This window comes from Pteropus vampyrus, unplaced genomic scaffold (genome assembly GCF_000151845.1).
Source record: "Pteropus vampyrus isolate Shadow unplaced genomic scaffold, Pvam_2.0 Scaffold1, whole genome shotgun sequence".
Lineage (NCBI taxonomy): Eukaryota > Metazoa > Chordata > Mammalia > Chiroptera > Pteropodidae > Pteropus > Pteropus vampyrus.
Genome location: NW_011888782.1, coordinates 25,904,155 through 25,929,311, shown reverse-complemented (window position 1 = coordinate 25,929,311; position 25,157 = coordinate 25,904,155). Strand labels below are relative to the sequence as shown.

The 25,157-nt window shown below is 38.1% G+C and overlaps 1 protein-coding gene across 1 annotated transcript in view; it reads right to left on the bottom strand.

The window, feature by feature from the left end:
• The window catches only part of GPR156 (G protein-coupled receptor 156), a 79,781-nt gene that overhangs the window by 28,382 nt on the left and 26,242 nt on the right, over positions 1–25,157 (bottom strand). Inside the window, exons 3-4 of the mRNA XM_011373747.2 lie at positions 24,317–24,777; positions 23,987–24,123 (exon numbers count right to left, since the gene is read on the bottom strand). Coding sequence (XP_011372049.1) covers positions 23,987–24,123; positions 24,317–24,412 — 233 coding nt within the window. The 5' untranslated portion in view covers positions 24,413–24,777. The remainder of the gene's footprint in view (positions 1–23,986; positions 24,124–24,316; positions 24,778–25,157) is intronic.

The window sequence follows — 25,157 nt, the reverse complement described above, 5'->3', positions numbered from 1 at the left end:
CCAAACCCACATTGAAAAAGCCTCTTTATCTGGATGAGCCCCTCCTTTGCTTCCCCTGTCAGCAAGGTGCTGAAGGGAGACTAAAAATAAGTGAGAGAAAGGATCATTGTGAAGCTTCTGCTCTCCCATTCTCTTTGTTTGTAAGAAAGTGCAGCATCTTGGGGGTGTGTATATTCACATATGGGCACGCACATATGTATTTACTTGTCTCCAATAAAATCAGGCCACTTGAAAGAGTCCTTTCTATTGGCTGAATTCTTCCTGGAGAATTCCCCCAGGCAATGCTTTTGTCCAATATGTCTCTTACATCATGTGTTGAGGGCCATGCAAGCCCAGTGATATGACAGCCCTTGTCGAGCAATTGATGGATGAGACCTCATCTTCACGACCACACAGATTAGACTCTCAGCTTACATCTGCTCAGAGGTTAACAACACACATCCCATTCACTGGCTTCAGAAAATCTTCTGATCTTGGACTGATTTGCTGCTTGCAGCTAGGCTAGGAAGCATGCCTTGTCTTTACATCTTTACAGCCAATAAATTATGTTTTATCATGAGCTAAAATACTCAGCTCTGCCTCTTGTCCTGGCTGGGCCTGTACTCTAAATTTTCCTGCTTTCCCATAGTCATAAGTACTGACACAGATTTGTTTTACATGGAGAGAGCAAGCTCCCTACCTACTATTCTGTCAGTGCAAGCCTGCAGCTACTGAAGCTGGAGAGGTACTAGAAGAACAAAGACATTCTGCCTGCATAATAGCTAAATGGCTGGACCTGATGAAATCTAAGGTCCTTCCAGGTCTTCCCTTAACTTATTCCAGAGGCAAGTTTCTTTTCCCTGCCACTGGGAAAATAAGCCAGTCGTACTTTGCATTTCTGCTTCTCTGCCTTAAGCAGGAACAACAGGCTGACCTGGTTACCAGAGGTGCATTAGGATTTATGTCCCAATCAGTTATAAATCAATAAAAATATTTAGTTATTAAGTGCAAAAAACAACTTGCTAAGTATCCTGCCCTCAAATTCCCTTTTAGCAGATGACCTCGGTATCTCCGTGTTTACTAGTTACTATCTTTTTAGTGATCTTCCTGTGTCGAACATTAACTCAACAATTCCTATATATATCTACTTGTCAAGGTAGTAAGAACTGGAGACAGGAAGGCAGATGAGATATAATTTCTGTCCTTAGCTCATTAGGACACCACCTCCTATGTTTCTAACCTTTTTACTCTAAAGACAATTTTCTTATTCTCTTTTCGTCTTTTAAAGTAGAATAAAATTTTAATTGAACATTAGCAGTTGTTTCTTCAGTTTTCTCACTGGGCCATTTAACAAAAATCTATGTATATGAATGTATGTTTATTATAGATATTTATATATGAATATGCATATAACTTCCAGTGTACAAATTTCAGAATGCGTAGCTCTCTTGGACTATGAACAGGCCTAAGGATCTATTTAAAAATGCGTCCTTACAAATATTTTTAAAGCTAAAATATGGAAATTTAGATGTAACACCAAATGTCATTACTTCATTATACCACCTCAAGTTTAGGACAGTAGTGAAAAAGCGTACGGACAGATTCAAGATAAGCTGGTGATGAGAGGAAAAAGAGCCCCAAAGGGTACCCTTAGTGGAGAGGAGCTTGCATGGCTTTAATTGGGAGTATTATGGCCATACTCCACATTGATTTAAAAAATTAGTTTCAAAATGTATTTTTGCCATTCTCACGCAATCGTAATATACTTTAAATTTATTTTTAAATGCTAGAAACAAAAAACCCTTGTCCTTCATATAACCTCAGGATCTAGAGAGTAGGCATGTGTTGTAATTTATAAAGCCGTGATTTCAACTTCCTTTCTCCTTTAGCTGCTGGAGGCGGCCTTGGGCAATTCCTAGCAAGAGACTTGCAGCACTTCCCAAAGGGCGGAGCAGATGCCCTGATTTTAAGTAGAGCACAAGCACAACTGGCCACATGAAACACCCAATCCCAGGGAGTCTGCTGTGAATCAGAATATTATCATCTACCAGATGACATGTAAATGTGTCTCTTTGAGGCAGGAAAGATTTACCTGCCATTCTAGGGAGGTTTCCTTTCCTTTTTCCCTTCTTCTCATCCTCAGGTTTACGGCAGGAGAACTATGGGCCTTGCTGAATTGGAGAGGAATCCTGAACAACTACAGCTGCTGGAATCGTTCCCCACCAGGTCAGAATCTGGGAATTCATGATGAGGGACTGGGTTTTACTTAACTGTGTCCTCATCAGCACCTTCTACAGGGCCCCTAGTGAAAACTTATTAAATGCTTGTTATCCTGGATAAACCATTAGACTTAGAAGGGCTCTTAGAGATCCGATACTTAGAAGAGATAAAAGGTGGACTACTAGAAAGGCAGGACTTGCTTGCTTCACACAACTCTACCCCCACAAATTGCCTAGGACAGGATTTGAGTCTTAGGGTTCTAAGGAACACAGCTTAAACCAGTAATCAGACCTGACCCCCTCATTTCAAGATGCAGAGACTTGAATACAGTTTATAGCCAGATTGGGACTACACTGACATAGCTAATCCAGATATCCAAACTTCTGGTTCCCACCAGCTTTCTTTCACCTCCCTGCTAGGTTACTCCCACCACATGGGACCCTGTGTCCATCCTGAACTTCTGCTAGGGGCCTTCTTGACCCTGGTTCTAACATCCAGCAGTGGCATTGGTAGGCTGAACATTTTCACCTGCCTTCTCAACTGAGGCTCCTCCAAGGCCCCATTTAGTTGGCATTTATCATCCAGAGGAGACAGAGAAGAAGTCCTGAGTGCCCTGGCATGCCTTCCGCTGGGCTCTGCCTGCCCCTTCCGGTTTTGATTGCTGGCCTGGACCTCGGACCTTGGCAGGGTTCCCTTACGACTCCTGGCTTTACCTACTGGCTAGAATCCCAGACTAAATTCTTGCTGCAATTAGCTTTGGGCTCTTGGTTTCCATCATTGTCTAGTGTCTCCAAGTCCTGGCCCTAGCAGTGGCCTGGAAGTGTCTGTCCTGGGCTGTGATAGGAGTTGTATAATCTGTCCCGTAATCTGATATGAAAGGAACAATTATTAGATAATCTGTGTGTGTGTGTGTGTGTGTGTGTAAGCAGCATTCATGGATTAATACTGAGGTAACATGATATAGTGGACTTTGAAATCAGACTGACTAAATACACTAGCTGTATATGGTGGGCGACTTGCCAAATCACGTTGAAGTGGTTTTTTTCATCTGAAAATGTGGAAAATAATATTTATCCTCTTGAATGCTATAAAGGTTAGAGATATGTATCTAAAGCGAAAAGCACATATGAGGCCTGTTATAGAAAGTTAACTACTAATTTTAAGTTAAATTGTCTGCATTTACACATATGGACACTAAGTGCTGATTTTATGAAGAGTTCAAAGTACTGAAGGATCCTGAAGTATTTTTGAATCGTCAGAAATTACATATTACAGATGATTTTGACTATGTGTTTTCTATTTCTTAGAATACTGGTAACGATGCAGAATAATATTCAAAAGAGTAGCCAACCTTGATTATATATTTAATATGTGCTAGGCAGTTGCTGGGTGCTCTACATATACTACCTAATACAGTCTTCAGAGCATTCTGAGATAGGTACTATCTTTACCCCTATTTTAAAATAGGGAAATGGGATTCAGCTAAATTCAAGTCACATGACTAGTAAGTGCCAGAGCTGGGATTTGAGGTGGAATTTGATTCCAGCGCCTGAGCGTTTATGCCATTTAATCTTTCCCTGTTCACACACTTAATCTATTGTGAACATTATTAAGGAAAAACCCTTAGCTCCTCTCTCCATTCAACACGCCCCCTGCCCAAGGCCTATTCACCCCAGTACTGAATCCTCCTCAAGCGAGCAGGAGTGAACAACTGAATTAGAGAGAGGCTAACAAGCCTGGGCCAGGTTCTATCAAATGGTCTCCAAGACAGGAATCTCCACTCCTCTTTCCTCCTGTCCCACCTTCACCTGGCAGTGAGCTCTTCTCCACTTCCTCGGCCCCATTTTAGCATCATGTCAAGCAGTGCTTTCTAATTTAACTTTCCCCAGAAATCCCTGTGCTTGCTTTTTCTCAAAATCTTTTTTTATTTTGAAATTATTTAAGGTTCACGAGAAGTTGCAAAACAGAACAGAGAGTTTCTGTGTACCCTTCACCCAGCTTTCTCCAAAGATAACATCTTACATAACCAGGGTACATTATTAAACCCAGAAAACTGACATTGGCTCAATACTATTAACTAAACTATAGACCCTGTTCAAATTTCACCAGTTTTAACATGTACTCCGTGTGTATGTGTGTGAAGTTCTGTGAAATTCATCACATGTATAGATTAATGTGACTACCACCATCATCAGGATACTGAACTGTTCCATTATGCAAATAAGACCTCCCTCAAACTACATCTTTATCTTCACATCTTCCCCCACTGTCACTCTTGGGAACCTCTGATCTCTTCTTCACTATAAATTTGTCTCTTGAGAATGCAAAATAATCATACAGTATGTAACATCTTGAGATTGGCTTTTTGTTTTTTTTTATTCAGCATAATGCCCTTGATATTAATCCAAGCTGTTGCATGTATTAACAGCTGTTCCTTTATATTGTTAGATAGTGTTCCACTGTATGGATGTACCATAGTTGTTGTACATTCACCTGCTGAAGGATGTTTACGTTGTTTCTAGTTTTTGATTATTATAAATAAAAGCTGTTGTATGATTTGCGTATGGTTTTTTTTTTTTTTTTTGAATAAGTGTTCATTTCTCTAGGGTAAATACCCAGGAATGCTGAATTGCACAATGAGTATATTTTTGATTTTGTATGAATTTGCTAAAAACGTTTTCCAAGGCAGCAGTAACATTTTACACACCCACCAGAAATGTTTGAGAGATCCAGTTTCTCTGCATCCTTGCCAACAGTTGGTATTTATTGTCACTATGTGTGCTTTTGGTTTGTGCGGCACATGTTGGTCTTGAAGAGGAGAAACCTTGGACATCAGTTGGTTATCAGCCCTGTGCACTTTGACTAGACCAAATTTTGGAGGGGAGTGAAATGTTTTAGTCTCCAAATTCTTATCAAGCATCTCCTATATGCCAGACATTGTGGCAGGTGCTAGGAAATACACACACACACACAAAACTGTATTTGCCTTTGAGAACTTAATATGTAGCACAGGAGTATAATAAATGAAGAGGTAAATATGATTATAAATAGAATTATAAAAGAATGGATAGGTAAATATGTAGTAACATAGGTATATGCGAAGTGCTATGGGCATTGATAAAGGAAATGTACATTAGAACAGTGGTTCTTAAATTTCAGAATGGGTAAGAATCACCTGGAGAGCTTGTTAAAATACATATCTAGTCATCATCCCCAAGTTTCAGATTCAGTAGGATCTAGGATAGGGCCTCAAGGATTTGTATTTCTGACAAGTACCCAGATTGTACTATGCTTCTTCTAGTCCAGGGACTGCATTTTGATGGATAAGAGTTTGTCTTAAAGGATGAATAGGAGTTTGCCAGGTGAAAAATGAGATGAGTCATGAAACGAGAAAGAGTGTGAACAAAAACATGGAGATGAAAGTGCATGGCATGCTCCAGAAATGGCCATTCCCTGGTATAACAGGAGCACAACTTAATTCAAAGAGAATAGCAGAAGTTGTAGATTAAGGCCAGACCACAAAAGATCTCAAATGCTTGTCTAAAGAGTTGTGTCGGCAGTATAAGTCTATGTTTGAAAACCAGGTCTGTGTTTGGAAAAAAATTCTGGCAAGAGGACAGTAGCTCAACTGGAAATGGAAGACCAGTTAGGGGGCTACTGCAATAATTCAGATGAAAAGTAGATCAGGGCTACCCTTGAGCAATGGAGATGGACAATATGAGACAGATCTGAGAGTCATTCAGAGGTTTAATGTCTAAGACTTAGTGACTAAGTGAATATGTAGGGAGATGAAGGAATCCAGAATGAAGAATAGATGGACTGAGACAGGAAAGACAGAAAAGTAGAGGAAGATTAGGGTACGGTATGAGTCTGGTGTTTGGTCACTGAATCTGAATCAACTGAGGGACATCTGACAATATCAACTATGAAGTTAGAAAAGGGGCTTTGAAAGAGGCAGGGCTTGGGGATATGTTGCAGGAGGGATTAAGACTAAGTGAGGGGTAGAGTGTAAAAAGCGAATCAAGACTGGGACCCAAGGTGATAGCAACATTAAATAGGTAGGTGGAGTTCAGGAGCCAGTGAAAGCAGCTAGTAAGAAGCAGAGAGGTAAAACCAGGGCATTCATGTATCGTAAAGTCAAGAAAAGAGGTTTCAGAAAGAAGGAACAGAGAAGATGGTAAAGTGTTATGTGGCTTTGAGGTTAAACAGGATGGAGTCTGAAAGATCAGTTGGTTTAATGACCTTGGCAAGGGTCATTTCAGTGGAATGAGGGCATGGGTTGAAGAGTGAATTGGAGATGAAGTGGAGGAGGCTAGTGAATACCACTCTTTTAAGAGGGTTGGTGATAATAGGAGAGAGAGCGCTGGGGCAATAGCTTCAGGGAGAGGTATGACCAAGAGAAACATTTCTTCCAGAGGTTTTCAGCGTCTTGAGGAGTGCCAACAGGTTTCAGTGATTAATCATTATTTATTTGTCTACCTGACTCAAACTACACAAAACACAAAAACACTGATCAGCTACTACTGATCTATCCACAGGGGGCAATTTGAGTGTGGTAATGATGCTGGCATCTTTCTCAATAAATTCAAGGGCACATAATTACTTTAGTATTATTGTCTTTTGGTCTCTGAGCACTCCCTATGCCCCATTATTAGCAGCAAGAGTTTGCACTATTATTCTAGCTTCTTCCTTTTAATAGATTTAAATAATTTAAATAATACCTTTATGTGTTTTGAACTCTCTTCAAAGGCGCTTCTCAAAGTCATTTTTCCCATTTTGTACCTAACCTGACAAACTGGGGGCCCCCCTGTTATCCTCTGGGGAGCTTCTGACATTCTTTGAGAGATGTCCTTTTCCCTCCACGGTGTCTCCAATCTTCTTATGACTTTCAAAAGCCTACCTTTCAATTCCCTCCTAGTTAATATGCACATTTTGCCACAGTTTCCTTTTGAACACTGAATAATTGAGATAAATTTTCTGGGTTCATGGATTTAATTGTGTCATGACTACTAGCGTTTGTTGGCTCACCCATGGTTACCTCCTAAGACCAACTCCTCAGGTCGCCAGGCAAGAACCACAGCCAGGACTTTTTCTCTAACAGTAGGTGGTTTGAAACTTCATGTTATGGGAAAGTTCATATTATCAAAAATTCTTATTAAAAAGCTTCCCTCTTCTTCTTGACCCGATTAGGCTTTTTACAATTCATATTTAGTTCAATTTTTAATACTTCGTATGATTCCTAAGTTTCTAAATTTTTAACATTTCTATATTGGTATCATCAGCTTGGTCATATAGTCTGTAGCACTGGTTCTCAAACATTGGAATTACCTGGAGAGTTTTTAAAAAATTACTGCTGGTGTTCTACTTCCACATATTCTGATTAAGCTGGTAAAGGGTGAAGCCTGAGTATCAGGATTTTAAAAAGCACCATAGGAAATTCTACTGTGAATCAAATTTGAGAAACCACTGGTTTAAGTATATTTCTATGACAAATATTGTACTTTAAAAATTATCAAAAAATTTGAATATATATTTTTCCAAAGAAAGTATACAAATGGCCAATAAGTACATAAAAAGATGCTCAAGGGAAATGCATATCAAAATCACAACGATCTAAGTAAAACCAAAAGCACAAATTCACTTTAAACCTAATAGGTTAGCTAAAATAAAAAAGACAGATGGTAACAAGTGTTGGCAATGACATGGAAAAATTGGAATCCCCATACATTGCTGGTGAGATTATAAAGAAGTACAATCTCTTTGGAAAACAGCTCAGCACTAATGTAAATATAGAGCTACAAAATAACCCAGCAATTCCACTCCTAAGTATATATCCAAGATAAAGGAAAACACACAACCACACAAAAACATATACATGAATGTCCACAGCAGCATATTATTCATAACAGTCAAAAAAGTAGAAAAAATCAAATATCTATCAACTGATGAACGGAAAAGTAAAATGTGGACTATGCATATAACAGAGCATTATTTAGCCATAAAAAGGAATGAAGTACTACTTTCTATTACAACATAGACGAAGATTGCAATTGTTATGCTAACATTATGCTAAGTGAAAGAAGCCAGATACAAAGGGCCACATGATTTATGATTCCATTTATGTGTATTTGCTGGATTAGGCAAATGTGTAGAGACAGAAAGTAGACTAGTAGTTGTCAGAAACTGAGGGAAGGGAGGAATGGGGAGACACTGCTACTGGGCATGAGGTTTCTTTTTAGGGTAATGAAAATGTCCTGCAATTAGACAGTAGTGATGATTGCCCAACTCTGTGAATACACTATAGACTTCTGAATTGTATGCTTTAAAAGGGTGAATTTCATGGCATGTGAATTACGTCTCAAAAGAAAAAGAAGTATATTCCTACTGTTATCTTATGTGCTTAAGAAATTCTTACCCATGGAGATTTGAGAAAGATGCCTTTTGCCAAAAACATTTCTCTTATACTGTTCTTTGTTGTATGTCTCACACAAAACCTTCTTTCTTTTCTTCTGAAACTCTAAAGTCCAGGGTACAGTCTCATGGTGTGCCAGAAGGAAACATCTGGCTCTGGTCATAAGAGGAAAATAAATTCTGGAGAAGGAAAACTAGAATGTCAGGGTCTCTATTGAGTGAGGACAGATCATTGTGCAGCCTGGAAAGGTCAACAGGGATGTGACTAAAACCTATTAAATCACTAGGAGATCTTGAGTATGGTAGAATGAAATCCTGGAATACTTGAAAGGATACCACCCAAAGGTTCGGATATGCAAGTTTAGGACATGAAAAAATAAAGCAACAACTTCACAAATTAGGTTGTAACTTAAGGATGCTTGTTATCTCCCAAGATATTTTATAGGCAATAAAATATAGTTTTAAGAAAATGGCCCCATAATAGATTATTTGACCAAAATGAGTTACCTACTAATAGGAGTTTTTGTTTCTCTTTTTAAAAACTATTTTTAATTATTTTGGTAAAATAAAATTACATACAATAAAATAACAAAATTACCATCTTAACCATTTTTAAGTGTATAGCTCAGTAGTATTAATTATATTCACGTTGTTGTTCAGCCGATCTCCAGAACCTTTTCATCCTGCAAAACTGAAACTCTATACCCATTAAACAACAATTAACTGAACATTGATGGAGACTCTGTACTCATTAAACAACAATTCCTCATTTCTTCCTCCCCCCAGTCCCTGGCAACCACCATTCTAGTTTCTATTTCCATGACTGACTATGATAGATATTTCATATGATAGATACTGATACAGTATTTGTCTTTTTGTGACTGGCTTATTTTACTTAAGGTAAGTGCACCCATGCTGTAGGATGTGTCAGAATTTCCTTCCTTTTCGGGGCTGAATAATATTCCATTGAAGGTATATACCATTTTATTTACCCATTCATCTGTCAAAGGATACTTGATTTGCTGCTGCTTTTTTTCTGGGAGATGGGCCCAACCACTAAAGTTCACGTCCAGAGGATTAACCTGTCTTCTCCTAATCAGGTGCTTGGTAAAATTATCAGGATCAGAAAGACTGTCAGAATGGGGGCTCAACTGGTGGGTGAAGAGGTTAGACCAAAAGAGTTTGAATACAGGAGTCTAGGCAGAAGATTATAAGATTAAGACACATAAATCAGAGGCTGGGAGCATGAATGTAGTAAAGACAAGCAGTGGTAATTTAGAAATGGAATATGCAAGGATTTTTAAAACCAGGAGATCATTCTGAAAAAGAGAAATACAGAAAGAGTCAACAAAAGAGTAAACTGTAAGAATCAAGCAGGGTCAGGGAGTGCAAAAAATTAGCAGAGGTCCCAGTGAGTACGAGGTGGGACCAGAAAGGCCCAGGAGAGCACAGATACCTAAAGCCAAGGTCTAGCATGCAGGCAGGCAGAGGGCCACCAGGGAGAAATAAACAGACGAAAAAGGCACTGGCTGCTTCCCTTTGGTCTCTGCCCCGGGGTGTGCTGATCTGGTAGAGATGGGGGTGGGGAGGAGGAAAATAGATAAACCAGGCCTGGGAAATTTATACTGAATTTGGGAGCTGACTCTCAATATTCAGAAGGAAGTGACTACTCTGATTTTCATCAAGCTGGTACCAGTATCACCAGGGATTGGATTTAGTGGGGCTGCAGGGATACCTACGTAGTGAGGATGCCTGAGGTCCAAACAGTGTTAGTTATGGTCTGAAGGCTGTAGTGGGACCTGCTATAAAATGAATTTCGTGCTAATTTAGACCATGTGTTTTCTTGTGCCTAGAACCAAAGTATGCCAAGATTCTTCGGGTGCAACTAAACTGAAAATTGGGAGTTAAGAGGGGCTGGCTGCAAAAAGAAGAAAGGTATAGAGGTTAGGAGACAGTTCTTTGCAGTCCTAAGACACTGGTCCAATGTGAAATTTCCCAGGATGAAAAATAATTGTTCAAATGTTATATAATATTACCAGTTTGTTTTTTTCTCTTTTTCTTCTCTTTTTAAAGAGTTCAGAGTATATAGGTACAGATGTATAGAAAAAAACTGTTTCTAGAAAATTACATTTACAGATAAGCTTTTCTAATGTGCCAGTATGTGTGTGCTGAGGCATGTTTTCTAGCAAACAAAATGCACGAATAAATCTATCATGGGCTGAAAGGAAGTGGGGGACAGCTGCAGCCGCAGCATCCAGGACTGACAATGATTAATTCCTACATCTGCTCAGTCAGATAGAAACAAAGGTCACTATGCATAGATTAGCATCCCGATTACCACCTCTTCCCAATACACACACACACACACACACACACACACACACACACACAGAGCAAGAATAGTACCTTTTACCATTGTTAATGGCATAATTCAAAATGCCTGAGAAATGTTTACACTCTGAGACCCCCTCCTAGAAAGCAAGCTCTTTAGTGAGATGCAGATGGAATAAGGCATAGAATAGGATCAAAAACTGATTAATGTAGGATTACTGTCTAATCTTGTTAGCATCTAAATTAAGTGAAAATGTGATGCTCAGCTACATTTACAAAAACAAAGGGAACAGGAAATTTAAGAATAAATCTTGATTCAGTAATTTGATCAAAGTAAGAGAGCCTATTCCGGCAAAGCAGTTGAATACATGTGAACATTTGATATTATGTAAAGACGGTATTGTGAAGTCGACTCTCCCCTTGTTCAACAGTCCCCTGAAGATACTGCCACCTCCTTTTCATGACTCGTATAATCGTGGATCCCTGAGAGGTTGGCTTTTTAAAAAAATAATCTTGGGCTAGAAAAGGTATTTTTTAGGTGCACAAATTATAAATATCTAGCTCTATGAAATTACCACAAAGAAAGTATCTATGTAACTTACACCCGAGTAAAGAAAGAGAACGTTACAATACCTCAAAGTCTCCACTCATAATTATTATACTTACCTTCCTCCCTAAAGATAAACCACTATCTTGACTTTTAACATAATACTTTAGTTATGTCTGGTTTTGAACTTTGTAAAAGAGGAATCGTGCAGCATGTGCTCTTTGGTGGCTTTTAAAATTTGACTTTTGTGAGATTCTTCCATGTTGTTGCTGGGTGTAACTGTAACTTGTTCATTTTCACTGCTGTAGAGCAGGAGTCCCCAACTCCCAGTACTGGTCTGTGGCCTGTTAGGAACTGGGTCACACAGCAGGAGGTGAGCAGCAGGTGAGGGAGTGAAGCTTCACCTGTATTTGCAACTGCTCCCCAGCGCTAGCATCACCGCCTCAGCTCCACCTCAGATCATCAGGCTTTAGATTCTCATAGGAGCACCGGTCCCCAGTGCCAAAAAGGTTGGGGACTGCTGCTGTATAGTATTCCATAGTAAGACTATCATAATTTATTTATTCCTTCTATTACTGGAGGATATTTGAAGTGATTACAAATAATGCTACTGTGAAAATTCTTTACACAACTCATGGTATAAATGTACATACACTCCTGGGTATCATTTAGGAGTGGATTTGCTGGCTCACAAGGTATATGTGTTATTTTAGAAGATATGCCAAATATTTTCCAAAGTGGTTGTACCAACATGCACTCTCACTGTACATGAGAGTTTCATAGCTTTACGTCTTTATCTTAACATTATCTTTAAAAATTTAAGCCACTTGGTATATATCTCTGACAAGAGAAAAATTCTGAGATGTCTTAAATTAAATTACAGCAGGTCAGAGGATGGGAGGAAGAGACAAGGGAAGTTAATCAGTTAACAGCCATGGGCTGAAACCAGCAAAAGACTGCTGGCATTCCTGAATGTATGTTGAACCTGTGAATCAGCTGCCAGGCAGGCAGGCCATTTCAGTGATTATGTAGAAAGAGCAGCCGACCACCAGACGCCACCACAACTGCTTATGCATGAACTTTCCAGACTGTTGCTCACAACCAATCCCAAATCTTCAAGTACTCCTTCCTTATGGTCTATTCACTTATCCCATAACTTTCCCCTTTTTACCTCCTTTCCTCTCCCTTATCTATAGCCAACATAAATTCTTTCAGAGCTTACATCTTTCTTCTCCAAACTCATTGTATAAAAGAGCCCTGTCAACCCCAGGACAGGGAACATGTTTGTATTCTCCGTCTAGCCCTGCTGCTAGTGGTTTAGACTGCATGCCTCACGACTTGATTCTTTTTCTGGCTAGCATATGGCTCGAACCCTTTCTTTCAGGACAATTTTCTGCCTTGAAGGTTTTGTTTAACATCTTGTAGTTTTAATTTGCCTTTCCCAGCCATAGGCAACTGTTAATCTACTTTCTGTCTCTTTAGATTTGTCTATTTTGGACATTTCATATAAATGGAATCATATAATACATGGCCTTTTATGATTGTTTCTTTCACCAAACATAAGGTTTTGAAGGTTCATCTACATTGTAGAATGATTTAGGACTTCGTTCTTTTTTCATTGCCGAATAATGTTTCATTGTATGGATATACCATTTCATTTCTCCATTAATCAGTTGAAGGACATTTGGATTGTTTCTGCTCTTGGGCTATTCCAAACAATGCTGCTATCTGTTCCACTGGTCTATTTATCTATCCTTGCCCCTATAGCATACTTAGCATGTCATAATTACTAGCTTTATAGTGAATCTTAATATCCAAAAGAGGAAATCCTCTCACCTTGTCCATTTTTTTCTCAGAGTATTTCTGGCCCTTTGAATTTCTGCATAAATTTGAAAATCAGCTTGTTTGAGTTTGCCAGAAAAGAAAAACTTGTTAGAATTTTTATTGCAATTATAATGAATCCATATACCAATCTGGGGAGAAATTATATCTTCAAAATATTGAGTCTTCTAATCTATAATACATCATTTATTTAGAACTTCTTTAACTTCTCTCAAAAATGTTTTATGATTTTCTATGTAGAGATACTGCATATCTTTTCCTACTGTATTAGTCAGGGTTCAATTAGAGAAACAACCAGTAGAAGATATATGAATTTGTCACAGGCAGTTGGCCTATTCAAGTTTTAGGGCTGGTTAAATAGTCTTAAATTCTACTTTAGCCATTTCTGTTCTTGAACTAAGGCACCCAATGGAGCATGACTTTAAGGGAGTGCTGTAGGTACCTCTTAAATGTTAAAGGTCTATTTTTAATAAAGCAGCCAGTGTTCCTGTTAAATGTAAGGCAGGTCATATCACTTCTCAGTTCCAAACTCTACAATGGCTCTCTGTGACACTTGGAGTAAATACCAAAATTATTACATTGACCTATAAGACCCTACATGATCTGGCCCCCATTACCTTCCTGACCTCATCTGCTCTTACTCTCTGCCTCATTGGCTCTGCTCCAGCCACACTGGCTACTTGCTTTTCCTTGAACACTAAGTATGTTCAGGGCTTTGCTTATTCTGTTCCCTCTGCCTGGAATGGTCTTATGCCTTTCAAGCCTATACTTAAATGTTACTTTGTCAGCGAGGCTTTCCCTGGCCAAACTCTAAAATAGCAGCTACCACCCTGATATTCCCCATTCGCTTTTCCTGTTTTACCTTTCTTTTTCGCACTTATCGCTAACATTCCACATATTTGGCAACTTTTTAAATTTATTGCCTGTCCACCTTTTTAGGAAAGCAAGGTCCATATGGGGAGGGATGTTTTTTGCCTACTTTGTTCTTTGATGTAATTCCAACACCTAGAACAGCATCTGATATATTGCTGACTAATTTAAAAATAAATATTTGTTAAAAATAATAGATACATTTGTAAGAATCTCATAATTTGTAATTATGAGACCTTTTAAAAGTACAGAACTCTGTACTTTTTTGATCAAAAGGGTATCAAGAACAGACAGATTTAAATGGAATGACAAAACTGAAAAGGTAGCTTAGAATGAAGGGTCACCAGGAGGACTGAGAATCTGACACTCTGGATGTCACTCCTTGGGCTCCTAGAGGGACCATTAAGGGGGAGATAGAACAATGGGAAGCAACTGCTTACCTCCGCCCCCACGGCAGTTTCATGCAGAGTTGATACTGTATTAAAGTTAAAGAATGAAAATATCCATCTCTTATAAACTTACCTTTATCATCATAGTCTATATTCTAGGTCATTTAATTTGTTCATTCAGGAAACATGGAGTATGGTTCAGGCACAATGGAAATACAAAGATGAATAAGATGTGGTCCTAAACTCAAAGAGCTCATTATCTCATAAGGGAGACAGAGCCACCTCCCCACTCCCACCCTAATCCAGTAAACTGTAATGGGGCAATGACGTGTCTGTCTATAACAACGGGTGCACAAAGGACGGTGTGTCCACTACATCCAGGGGTGATACCGATTCAGGTCTGATTGTAGGATAAACAAATAGAATCAGAGAACTGTGTAGAAACTACTCCTATGCATTAACCTTGATCCTGCCTCATTAACATTCACTGACTCACCCGTATTCCATCCCACAGCCAGTATCCAAGAAAGACCTCATCTCTGATCACAATCCTAGATGTTTTCACCTCATTCTTGTTTTTCCCCTTTTTTTCTGGTACCATACCTATATGCCAATGGCTTCTGACCTGATGATATACCACCTACTTTTCGTTCTATGCTCAATCTTTTGGAAATGATAACTGGTACAATTTTTTTTTCCCAGCTGTGAACCTTACCTTTCATTTTGGATAAGGCTTCTGCTCTGGCTCCTCTGCCCCATGCAGTCCTTGGCCCTAAAACACTATCCCAAAATTGAGCTATATGGGTGGTATTTATTCTAAGTCTGACTAGCTCCCCTTCTTCCTTCTTGGCAATAACTAGCAAACCAAAATTTATAGAGAAGATCTCAGAAATCCTTGTAGGGCACAATACGAGTGCAAACTTTCTTGTAGTCAATAAGATCAGTACTGCTTTCATTTCTCAGCAGTCATCTTCCTTTCAGCAATAATTACTCAAACCACAAAGAGGACAGACCTGAAAAAATCAATATAAAAGGGGCACAAAAATGAAATCTTACCATTTGCAATGACATGGATGGACCCAGAAGTTATTATGCTAAGTCAGACAGAGAAAGATAAATACCACATGATTTCTTTTATATGTGGAGTCTAAGGAACAAAAAAAATGAACAAACTAAATGAAAACAGATTCACAGATACAGAGAACAAACTGGTGATTGCCAGAGGGGAAGGGGGTTGGAGGGCTGAGTGAAAAAGATGAAGGGATGAAGAAGGACAAATTAGTAGCTACAAAACAGCCATAGGGATGTAGAGTACAGCATAGGGAATATAGTCAATATTATTGTAATGGCTCTTTGTAGTGCCAGATGGGTGCTAGAGTAATCGGGAGAATCACTTTATAAATTATATAAATGTCTAACCATTATGCTGTACACCTGAAACTAATATGAAATAAAAATTTTTTAAATGATGAAAGGAGCTCAGAGCCTATTCTTGCAGTAAGGCATTATTTTTTGAAAAGCTATTTTTAAAAAACAGAATGTACTTTTTAGATTTGCTCATGTTTTTCCATGCAGGTGATGCATTTAAAGCTCTCAGGGACTCTTAAATCAAATTTTACACAGTCTCCTGAACATAATAGGTGTTTAGCACAGTAAACATTTACTATTGATATTGATCAGCCTCACTCGGGTGATAATATAAGGTTTTCAGGAAATAAAGGACAAAGAAAAGATGAGGACAAGTCTAATCCTTCCCCAGAGTATGGAGATCTTGAAGCCTATTTGATGGAAAATAATGTGAAACCTGGGGAATCAGAGAGATTCTTAGAAGAGTTTGATAACATGCTTGAGAGCCATGACTCATACAGTGTGTTGGATTTTGTGAAGGTAAAGAGAAGAGAGCAGGGTACATGAATTAAGTAACTCAACTCTGCTGGTCGCTGCCAGAAGGCCTGCATGAGGACCTGTCCAGGAAGGAAGTTGTGGTAGAGGAAAGAGGCCACAGGGATGAATACATTTCAGCTTTTTACCAGCATCTGAGTTTCCAGCTGCCACTCCAGCTCCAGGGTGCAGGCAGAGATGGCAGGTGCCTCTGTACACAGTTCTGAGTGCTGGAAGAGGCAATCTGCCATATACCCTGAGCAGCTCTGAGCATTCTTGCTGGAACACCAAGAGGCAAGGCCCTGAATGCTCTTTACTCAGACCATTTCTCAGGGTTGTGTCTACAGTGAGCAACCTTGAAGGATGAGGTAATATCTCCCCCCAAACAAAAAACAAGCTTTTTACAACTAACTATAAAAGTGATGAATTCCCAAGGCTCAAGATCCTCTTCTTTAATGGCGGCCTACTGTATGTGCAAACATCATCTATCACGGGCCCCGCATTATCCTCATGAGACTTGGGGGCATGGGAGCCAGCACGAACCCAACATGAAGCTCTGACTACTGCTTTTGCCATTGGTAGTGAACTACTTTGTCTCAGGCCCAAGAGTCTTATGTCTCTTCTAGTATCCATAAAACAGTAATAGGTTAACCTGTTAATGTGCAAGTAAGGCAAAAGCTCATACCTCCCACAATTCTTACTACACAAACTTCTGGATTCCCCAGGCAGTAAAATCCCAGATACTGGGGATTATTATGGGAATGCCACTTTCAATTCTAAGGAATAACAACATGTAAATAATAACTCCTATCTACAATCATTATCACAAGCGATAGTAAGCTCTCAGAATAAAAGACAGTCCTTTAATTGAACAAGTTTAACTACATGCAGAGCTTCTGACGTTGCCCTTATTTTATGCATTTCAGAGGAGACACCAGGAAGGCTACGTTTTTGGCCTAAAATATCTGCTTTGTTCCAAGAATTAAGTTATTATGATCCTTATTAAACTGCATAAAGAATCCAGGAAAAAAGAATGCATTCATTCACAGCCAACATTAATATCTAGCAAAGTTATCAGATGGGTTTTGGGTCACCTAGCAGGGCCTTTTGGAAAAAAAATATCAGATGTGGTGGACTTTCTTCCGTCATAGGAACCTTCTCAGAAAAATAAGAACGTCTGTAGACTACATTTCCAAATAGCTTTATTGAGTATAACGGACATACAATAAAGTGTACATATTTAAAGTAATGATTTGATAAGTTTTGATAAATGTATACACTTGTGAAATACCACATTCAAGGTAATGAACATATCCATCACCCCTAAAAGTTTCCATGTGTCCCCTTTGTAATCCGTCCTTCCTGTCCCTCTGTTTCATCCTCACTTACCTGCAGACAATCAGTGATCTGATTTCTGTCACTACAGATTAGTTAACAATAGACTTGCTTAATTTTCTAGAATTTTGTGTAATTGGAATTATATAGTATATAATCTTTTTTTTTTTTTGGCCTGACTTCTTTCACTCAGATAATTATTTTGAGATTCATCTATGTTGTTCCAAGTATTAATAATTCCTTCTTTTTAATGATGAGTAGTAAGTAGTCTATTATATGGATATACCACAGCTTGTTTATCCATTCACTTGCTGATGGATATTTGTACTATTTCCAGTTTTAGGGCTATTAAATTAAGGCTGTTATGAACATTGGTGTACAAGTCTTTATACAGACACATCGTTTTATTTTCTTTGAATAAAAACCTAAGAGCAGGATGGCTAGATCATATGGTAGGTGTAGGCTGAATTTTTAAAGAAATAGCCAGACTATTTTCCAAAGTGGTTGTACATATTACATTCCTACCAGCAGTGTATGCCAACACTTAATTTCATCAGTCTTTTTAAATTTTAGCGATTTTAATAGGTGTATAGTGGTATTTAATTGGTTTTAATTTGCATCTCCCTAGTAACTGATGGTGTTCAACCTCTTTTCATATGCTTATCTGCCATCCATATATATTCTTTGGTAAACTGTTCAAATCTTTCTCATTTTTACTTACTCTTTGTTTTCTTATTGGTGAGTTCTTAGTGTTCTTTATAAATTCTGGATATAAGTTCTTTATCAGATACATGATTTGCAAACATTTTCTTCCAGGCTTTATTTTTTTTATGTTCTTAAGATTCTCTTTAGAAGATAAGATGTTTTTAAGTCCAATGTTTTCTTTTATAGTTCATGCTTTTAGTTGTATCTAAGAAATCTTTGCTTATTCCAAAGTCACAAAATTTTTCTCTATGTTTTCTTTGAGAAATTTTAGTTTTAGATTTTACAGTTAGATTTATGATCCATTTTGAGTTAATTTGTGAATATGGTGCAAGATATAGATCAAAGCTCATTTTTTAATATGGATATCCAATTGTGCCAGCACCATTTGCTGAGAAAAACTACTGTCCCTTTTCTGCTGAATGACCTGTGCACCTTTGTTGAAAAGCAGTTCCCATATATATGTAGGTTTATTTCTGTCTTCTACTATGTTTTGTTAATACACATGTCTATTGCTACCCAATACCAAACTGTCTTCATTATTACAGATTTGTAGTAAGTCTTAAAATCAGGTGGTCCTAGTCCTCCAGATTTATTCCTTTTTAAAGTTGTTTTGGCTATTCTAGGTCCTTCATATTTCCATATAATTTTAAAAATCACTTGTCAATTTATTTTTAAAAATGCCAACTGGGATTGTGACTGTGATTAGGCTTAGTCTATACATCAATTAGGGGAGAATTAACAATATTGAGTCATCCAACTCATGAACACAGTATCTCTCCATTTATTTATAATTTGTTTAGTTTCTCTCAGCAATGTTTTATAGTTTTCATCATATAGGTATTTCAGTTTGTTAGCTCAGCAATGTTTTGTAGTTTTCAGTGTACAAATATTTTACATTGTTTGATTTATCCCTAAATATTTCATATTTTTGATATTGTAAATAGTATTGTTTTTAATTCCACTTTCAATTGTCTGTTTTTAGTATTTAGAAATACAGTGAGTTTTGTACATTGATCTTGCATCCTGCAACCTTGCTAAACTCATTTATTAGTTCTAGTGGTTTTAAAAGAAATCGATTACATTGAGCTTTCTACATAAATGATCAGGTCATCTGAGGGTAAAGCCATATTAGTTTTTCCTTTCTAAACTAGTTGCCTTCTACTTGTCTTTCTTATTTTATTGCACTGGCTAAAATCTCCAATGTTGAATAAAAGTAATGAGAGCAGACATCTTATCTTTCTGTTCTTAATGGAAAAGCAATCAGTCTTTTGCCATTAAAACTATGTTAGCTACAGGTTTTTCATGGATGTACTTTGTTAGGTTGAGGTAGTTCTGTTCCTAGTTTGTTGAAACTTTATCAGAAATGGATATTTTAATCTCGTCAAATATTTTTTCTCTATTAAGATGATATATATATTTTTAAGTTGGTAAATATGGTGAATTATTTCTATTGATTTTTAGATGTTAAAAATCATTGCATTCCTGGAATATACCTTGCCTTGTCATGATGCATTGTCATGATGCATTATCCTTTAGATATTTGATTGTATTAATTTTTTTAAATTTTTTTTTGGATTTTTGGTTTTTTTTTCTTGGGGGTTTTTACTTTCCAGGGGTTTTTTTTTGTTGTTGTTAGATTTTGATATCAGGGTAATACTGTCCACATAGAATGAGTTAGAAAATGCTCCATTATTTTCAGTGTTATAGAAGAGTTTGAGTAAAACTGCAACAATGCAGGCACAGATTAGCTGGGTGCCTATGGCTTAGAGTCTCTTGCAAGAATGCAGTCAGTGGGTCAGCCTTGGCTGCAGTCCTCCAAGGCTGGGCTGTAGGGGAGGGGGATCTGCTTCCAAGCTTATTTACATTGCTGTTAACACCTCAGAAGATTTATTTTCAAGCTCACTGATGTGGCTGTTAGTAAACCTCAGGTCCTCCTTGCTGGCTGCCAATTGGAAACATCAGTTCCTTGCAATGTGGGCCTCTCCAAAGGGCAGCTCATAACATGGCAGGCAGCTTCCCTCAAAGTGAATGAGTGAAAGAGTGAGACAGATCCAAAATGAAAGCCATAGTCTTTTTGTAACCTTGTCACAAAAGTGACATCTCATCTATAAGCAAGTCAGTAAGTCCAACCCATACTCAGGGAGAGGCGATTTCACAAATGCATAACTATCAGGAAATAGGAATCATTGAAGAACATCTTAGAGACTGCCTACAGAGTTGTTCTTAATATTACCTTATTATCTTTCTAATAACTGTAGAATCCTAGGTGATGTCACCTCTCCCTTCTGTATTTGGGTAATTATATCTTTTCTCTTGATCATTTGAGCTGGAGGTTGGTCAATTTTATTAATCTTCATAAAGAGCTTTGGTTTCACTGTTTTTCCCTGTTGTTTTTGATTTTCTATTTTACTCTAAATTTTATTATTTCCTTTCTTCTGCTTACTCTGGGGACTCGTTTGCTCTTTTTTATTTTGTTTTGTAAAGGAAAGTTTGTAATATGGAGTTTAGTGCTATAATCCCCTCCTCCACCACCAAGTACTGCTTTAATGGCATCCAACAAATTTTGACATGTCACATTTTCATTTTTACTCAATTGAAAATGCTTTATACTTTCCCTTTGATATTTTCCTTGACCATGAGTTATTTTAAAATGTTCTATTTAGTTTCCAAATATTTCTAGATTTTCCAGAGATCTTTCTGTTATGGATTTCTAATTTAATTCCACTGTAGTCAGAGAACATACTCTGTATGACTTAAATTTAATGAGACTTTCCTATACCCCAGAATATGATCTATCTTGGTAAATGTTCCATGTATACTTGAAAAGAATGTGCATTCTACGGTGTTGGGCATAGAACTATAAAAATGTCAATTAGATCAAGTTAGATGATAGTGTTATTCAAGTCTTCTATATCTTTACTGATTTTCTCTTGTAGACATTTAAAAATTTTATCAAAAATGCAATATCTGCAACTAGATTTGAATATTATGTTATTTTATTTTATAAAAATATTTTTTCTTTCCTATGGCACATGCATGTGTGAGTATATGTACACACATACGCAATTAAAAATTTAGAGACATCAGAACTGGAATGAAAAGAAGCATCTAATTGTGATGCTGCACCTTTGAACAAATTTTATTATTTAAGAAAGCACTTTTAAAACTGGGCTATCTTATCTTTCCTTGTCTGACCTCATAAGCTACTTAATTGAAAATGTGTTTTTATTCACATTCCCTCTTAATATTTTATTCTTCATGCCAAGTCAAGCTCCCACTGCAAGCAAGACAGGCAGCAAATATAGTTGTTTCTACTATAACACTGTTTACAAGTCTTCCTATTTTAACAGGATATATAAATGCTTTAAAAAAAACCTTGCATTCAACAAAATTGTGTAGAAAAATAATGTTACAGAAAAAATAGTATGGAGCCATAACACTCGCAACATATTTAACTTTGTAAGCAGAATAAAAATAATAATTATACCAATTAAAATACTAGCATTCCGTAAACGTCCACTACCATTTGTACCAGTATCATAGCTGATTTTTGCAGCCTAAATCTGCAAGATGCAGGTCCTCAAGGGTATTCATCTCCACCAAATAACATTATCATCAAAATCTGCTCTGAATCTGTGCTTTCTTCAACCATCAATTGTTTTTAAGCACAAGGGAAATGTCCTCTCTGCTTCTTCATCTATTCCTACAGCTTCACCAGAGAGCTTCATGTTGTAGGAAGGCCATCAGTTCTTGAAGCCATTAAACCAGCCACTACTTGTTTTTAGGGAAAGCAGCGCCATATTATTCTTAGCTTAAGGCTTACTTCTTTAACTAAAAAAGCTTGCCTTTGAGTTCTTTAAAGCACTGATTTTCTGGGAAAATATTACATATGAACCAATGGTGCCATTTTCTTATTTGCCAATCAGATATTAATTGCATTATAGAAATGTGTTGCAGCTGAAAAGGCTATACTCCAGAGTTCCCTAACCTTGAAATGTGTTATTTTCCTAGTCATTTCCTTGGCAGTATCCACCATTGAGATTAAAATCTCCTTCCTCCCAGGATCACAGAAAACATATTTACTAAGCACCTATTATGTTTTAGAGTCTGTTCTAAATGTTGGAGACAGTGGTGAGCATGATAGACAAGGTCCCTGTGTTCATAGTCTTTACATTCTGATGGAGGATAGAGACAATAAAAAGATAAATCACTGAATAAGGTAACATCAGAGAGTTATATTTGCTTTGAAGAAAATAAAATAGCAATGGGATATGGAATGAGATGTGGGGGTTGGGAGGCTATTGGGTAGAGAGGCTACATTAGATAAGATGATTAGGGAGGCTTCTCTAAAGAGGTGACATTTGAGCCAAGACCTATACAATGAGAAGGAACTAGTCATGGGAAGATCTGGAGAAGACAGGCAGTGGGAATGGTAGAGAGAACAGTAAGTCAAAGGCCTTGAGGTAGAAGTAGGCTTAGTGCCTTTGAGGGACAGAATGAAAAGTGGCTGGAGCAGCTTCCAGGGTGTACTTAGGACAGAATGCCAAGTATCACTGCCACATGGAGGCTGATTCAGCAGATCGAGTTACTGCTGCTTAATGATTCCATTTCTTCCGTAACTTGAATGGCCAGTGGCACCCCAAAATGCCTGCTAGACAAATCCAAGTGCCAAACTCAGGTAATGGAACACAACACACTTGATCACCACAAAGTAAAAGGCTGGATGGAGCCAGGTGAGTTTGGCCTCTCTGAGGAAGTTTCTGAAATCTGATGTGGGCTCCATCCAGAAACATAGCTGTGGGCCAGGGAGATAGGGCTGGAGCAGGGCTTCTCAACAGGCAGCTTGGGACAGCTGGGGCAGGATGAAGGTACAGTTTTGGAGTGGAAAAGATGGGGTGGTCCCTGAGGGAAGGATCGAATAGCAGAGAAGGCAAGACCCTTCGGGAAAAATTACCATTTTATTTTATGTTTGCCAACCCTGGGAGCCCACAGATACTTACCCTGATGAGCCAGTAACTTTCCAACCAGTCATAATTATCTAGCAGAATGGACAGGTAGTAGGGTTTCATTATTTTTGCAGAAATGTTAGCCGATCCAGACTGGTTCCAACTGTGCTGCCATAAACTTTACTGTTGCTTTGGAATATTTCCCTACATGCTCTCTGTGTTTAATACAAATATTTCATCTTCTTAGAAGGACTATACCTTCCTTTATGAGGACAGACTCTTCACTCTCTTTTGGGGATTCTTGTAGTAGTTAGCACAACACTAGGCTAGATCTTTCTTCTTCTCAAAAGGGAACGGTACTGCAAGGCCAGGACAATTTTGCGGGGAACTTCTAATAAGGCTTAATGCCACAGCAGGAAACAAGCTCTGCTAATACTGCCTAGCAGCTCATGGTGCCAAAATGATACTAACACTCTGGGTTTCATGATTCAGGTTGTGCAAGATGAGAAACCACGTATGGGGCTGCTTACCTGTTCTTTCTGCAGCGAATTGTGAAGCCAAGAAAGAAGACTATCAGAAGAAGTCCACAGCTGAGAAAAGTCCAAACAATACCCAAGAGGACAGGAGATAATGAAGAAATAGTCTTACTGCTCTGGTGGGAAGAGGTCTGAGAACAGAACAAAGAGAAGCTATTAGGAATGAAGGCCCTTCTATAGACCAAACATAAACTGCCCCATCATTACCAAAGCCCAGCAATATGTGTCCTGCATGAGCATTTCTTCCTCCTGCCTTTATCCCCTCATCTCTACCAACAACATGTATATCTGAGCAGCCCTGACACCCCATGGCTGCTTACTTACAATTGTTGTCTTGCAGAGATCGTGAATAGGTCTCCGATCCAGCTCCTGGCCAGGAAAACTGTCACATAATTCGGAGCAGTTTATTTCAGGCTCCATGTCATCACGTGCCCTCTTGGTGTGCACTTATTCAGTCTTGGTTACCGCTGGGAGGTAACCAGCAGATCTTCGACTAAAGCACAAGAGCAACTCGAATCTTTTCTTCAGAGGTGCCATTTTGGAGCTGGCTTCTGGCTCAGAATCTGGGATGAACAACCCATTCAGGTGGAAGCGAAGTGTTATTTCACTAAGCTCCTTTATCAGTCACCCTTTAGGCTCTCCTGGTCCTCTGTTGCCAGTGCATACCATGAGGCAGGAGTGGACATCTTAGTAACCATCAGTGATGATTCTGGCTTGCCACCAGATGGCAGTCACTGCTCCAAGTACTCTCACACGGGTCCCGAAGGAAAGGAAAGCAATTAAACCTGTTAACAAATGGTGTGTGTGTGTGTGTGTATGTGTGACCACACACACAAAACATAATACAAACATGCATATATAGATATGTGTAAATGATTTATCAGAGGTTTAAAATATTTTATAGATTTTAATTACAGTTATATTTTTATTATACATAGTTATATACTTTATTATATGTAACAAAGGTTTAAAATAGAATATATATTTAAATAAATATATTTTAAACCTCTTTAATAAGCATACTTTAAAAACAAAGACAAAGCACATCTGACAATTTATAGCTATAAAGCTCTACAATCTCTCTTCATATCCTTTTTATGGCCCAGCACTGTAAAAACTTTAGACATATGAAACATATCTTTCTTTTTTCTCTATTGGGAAATCC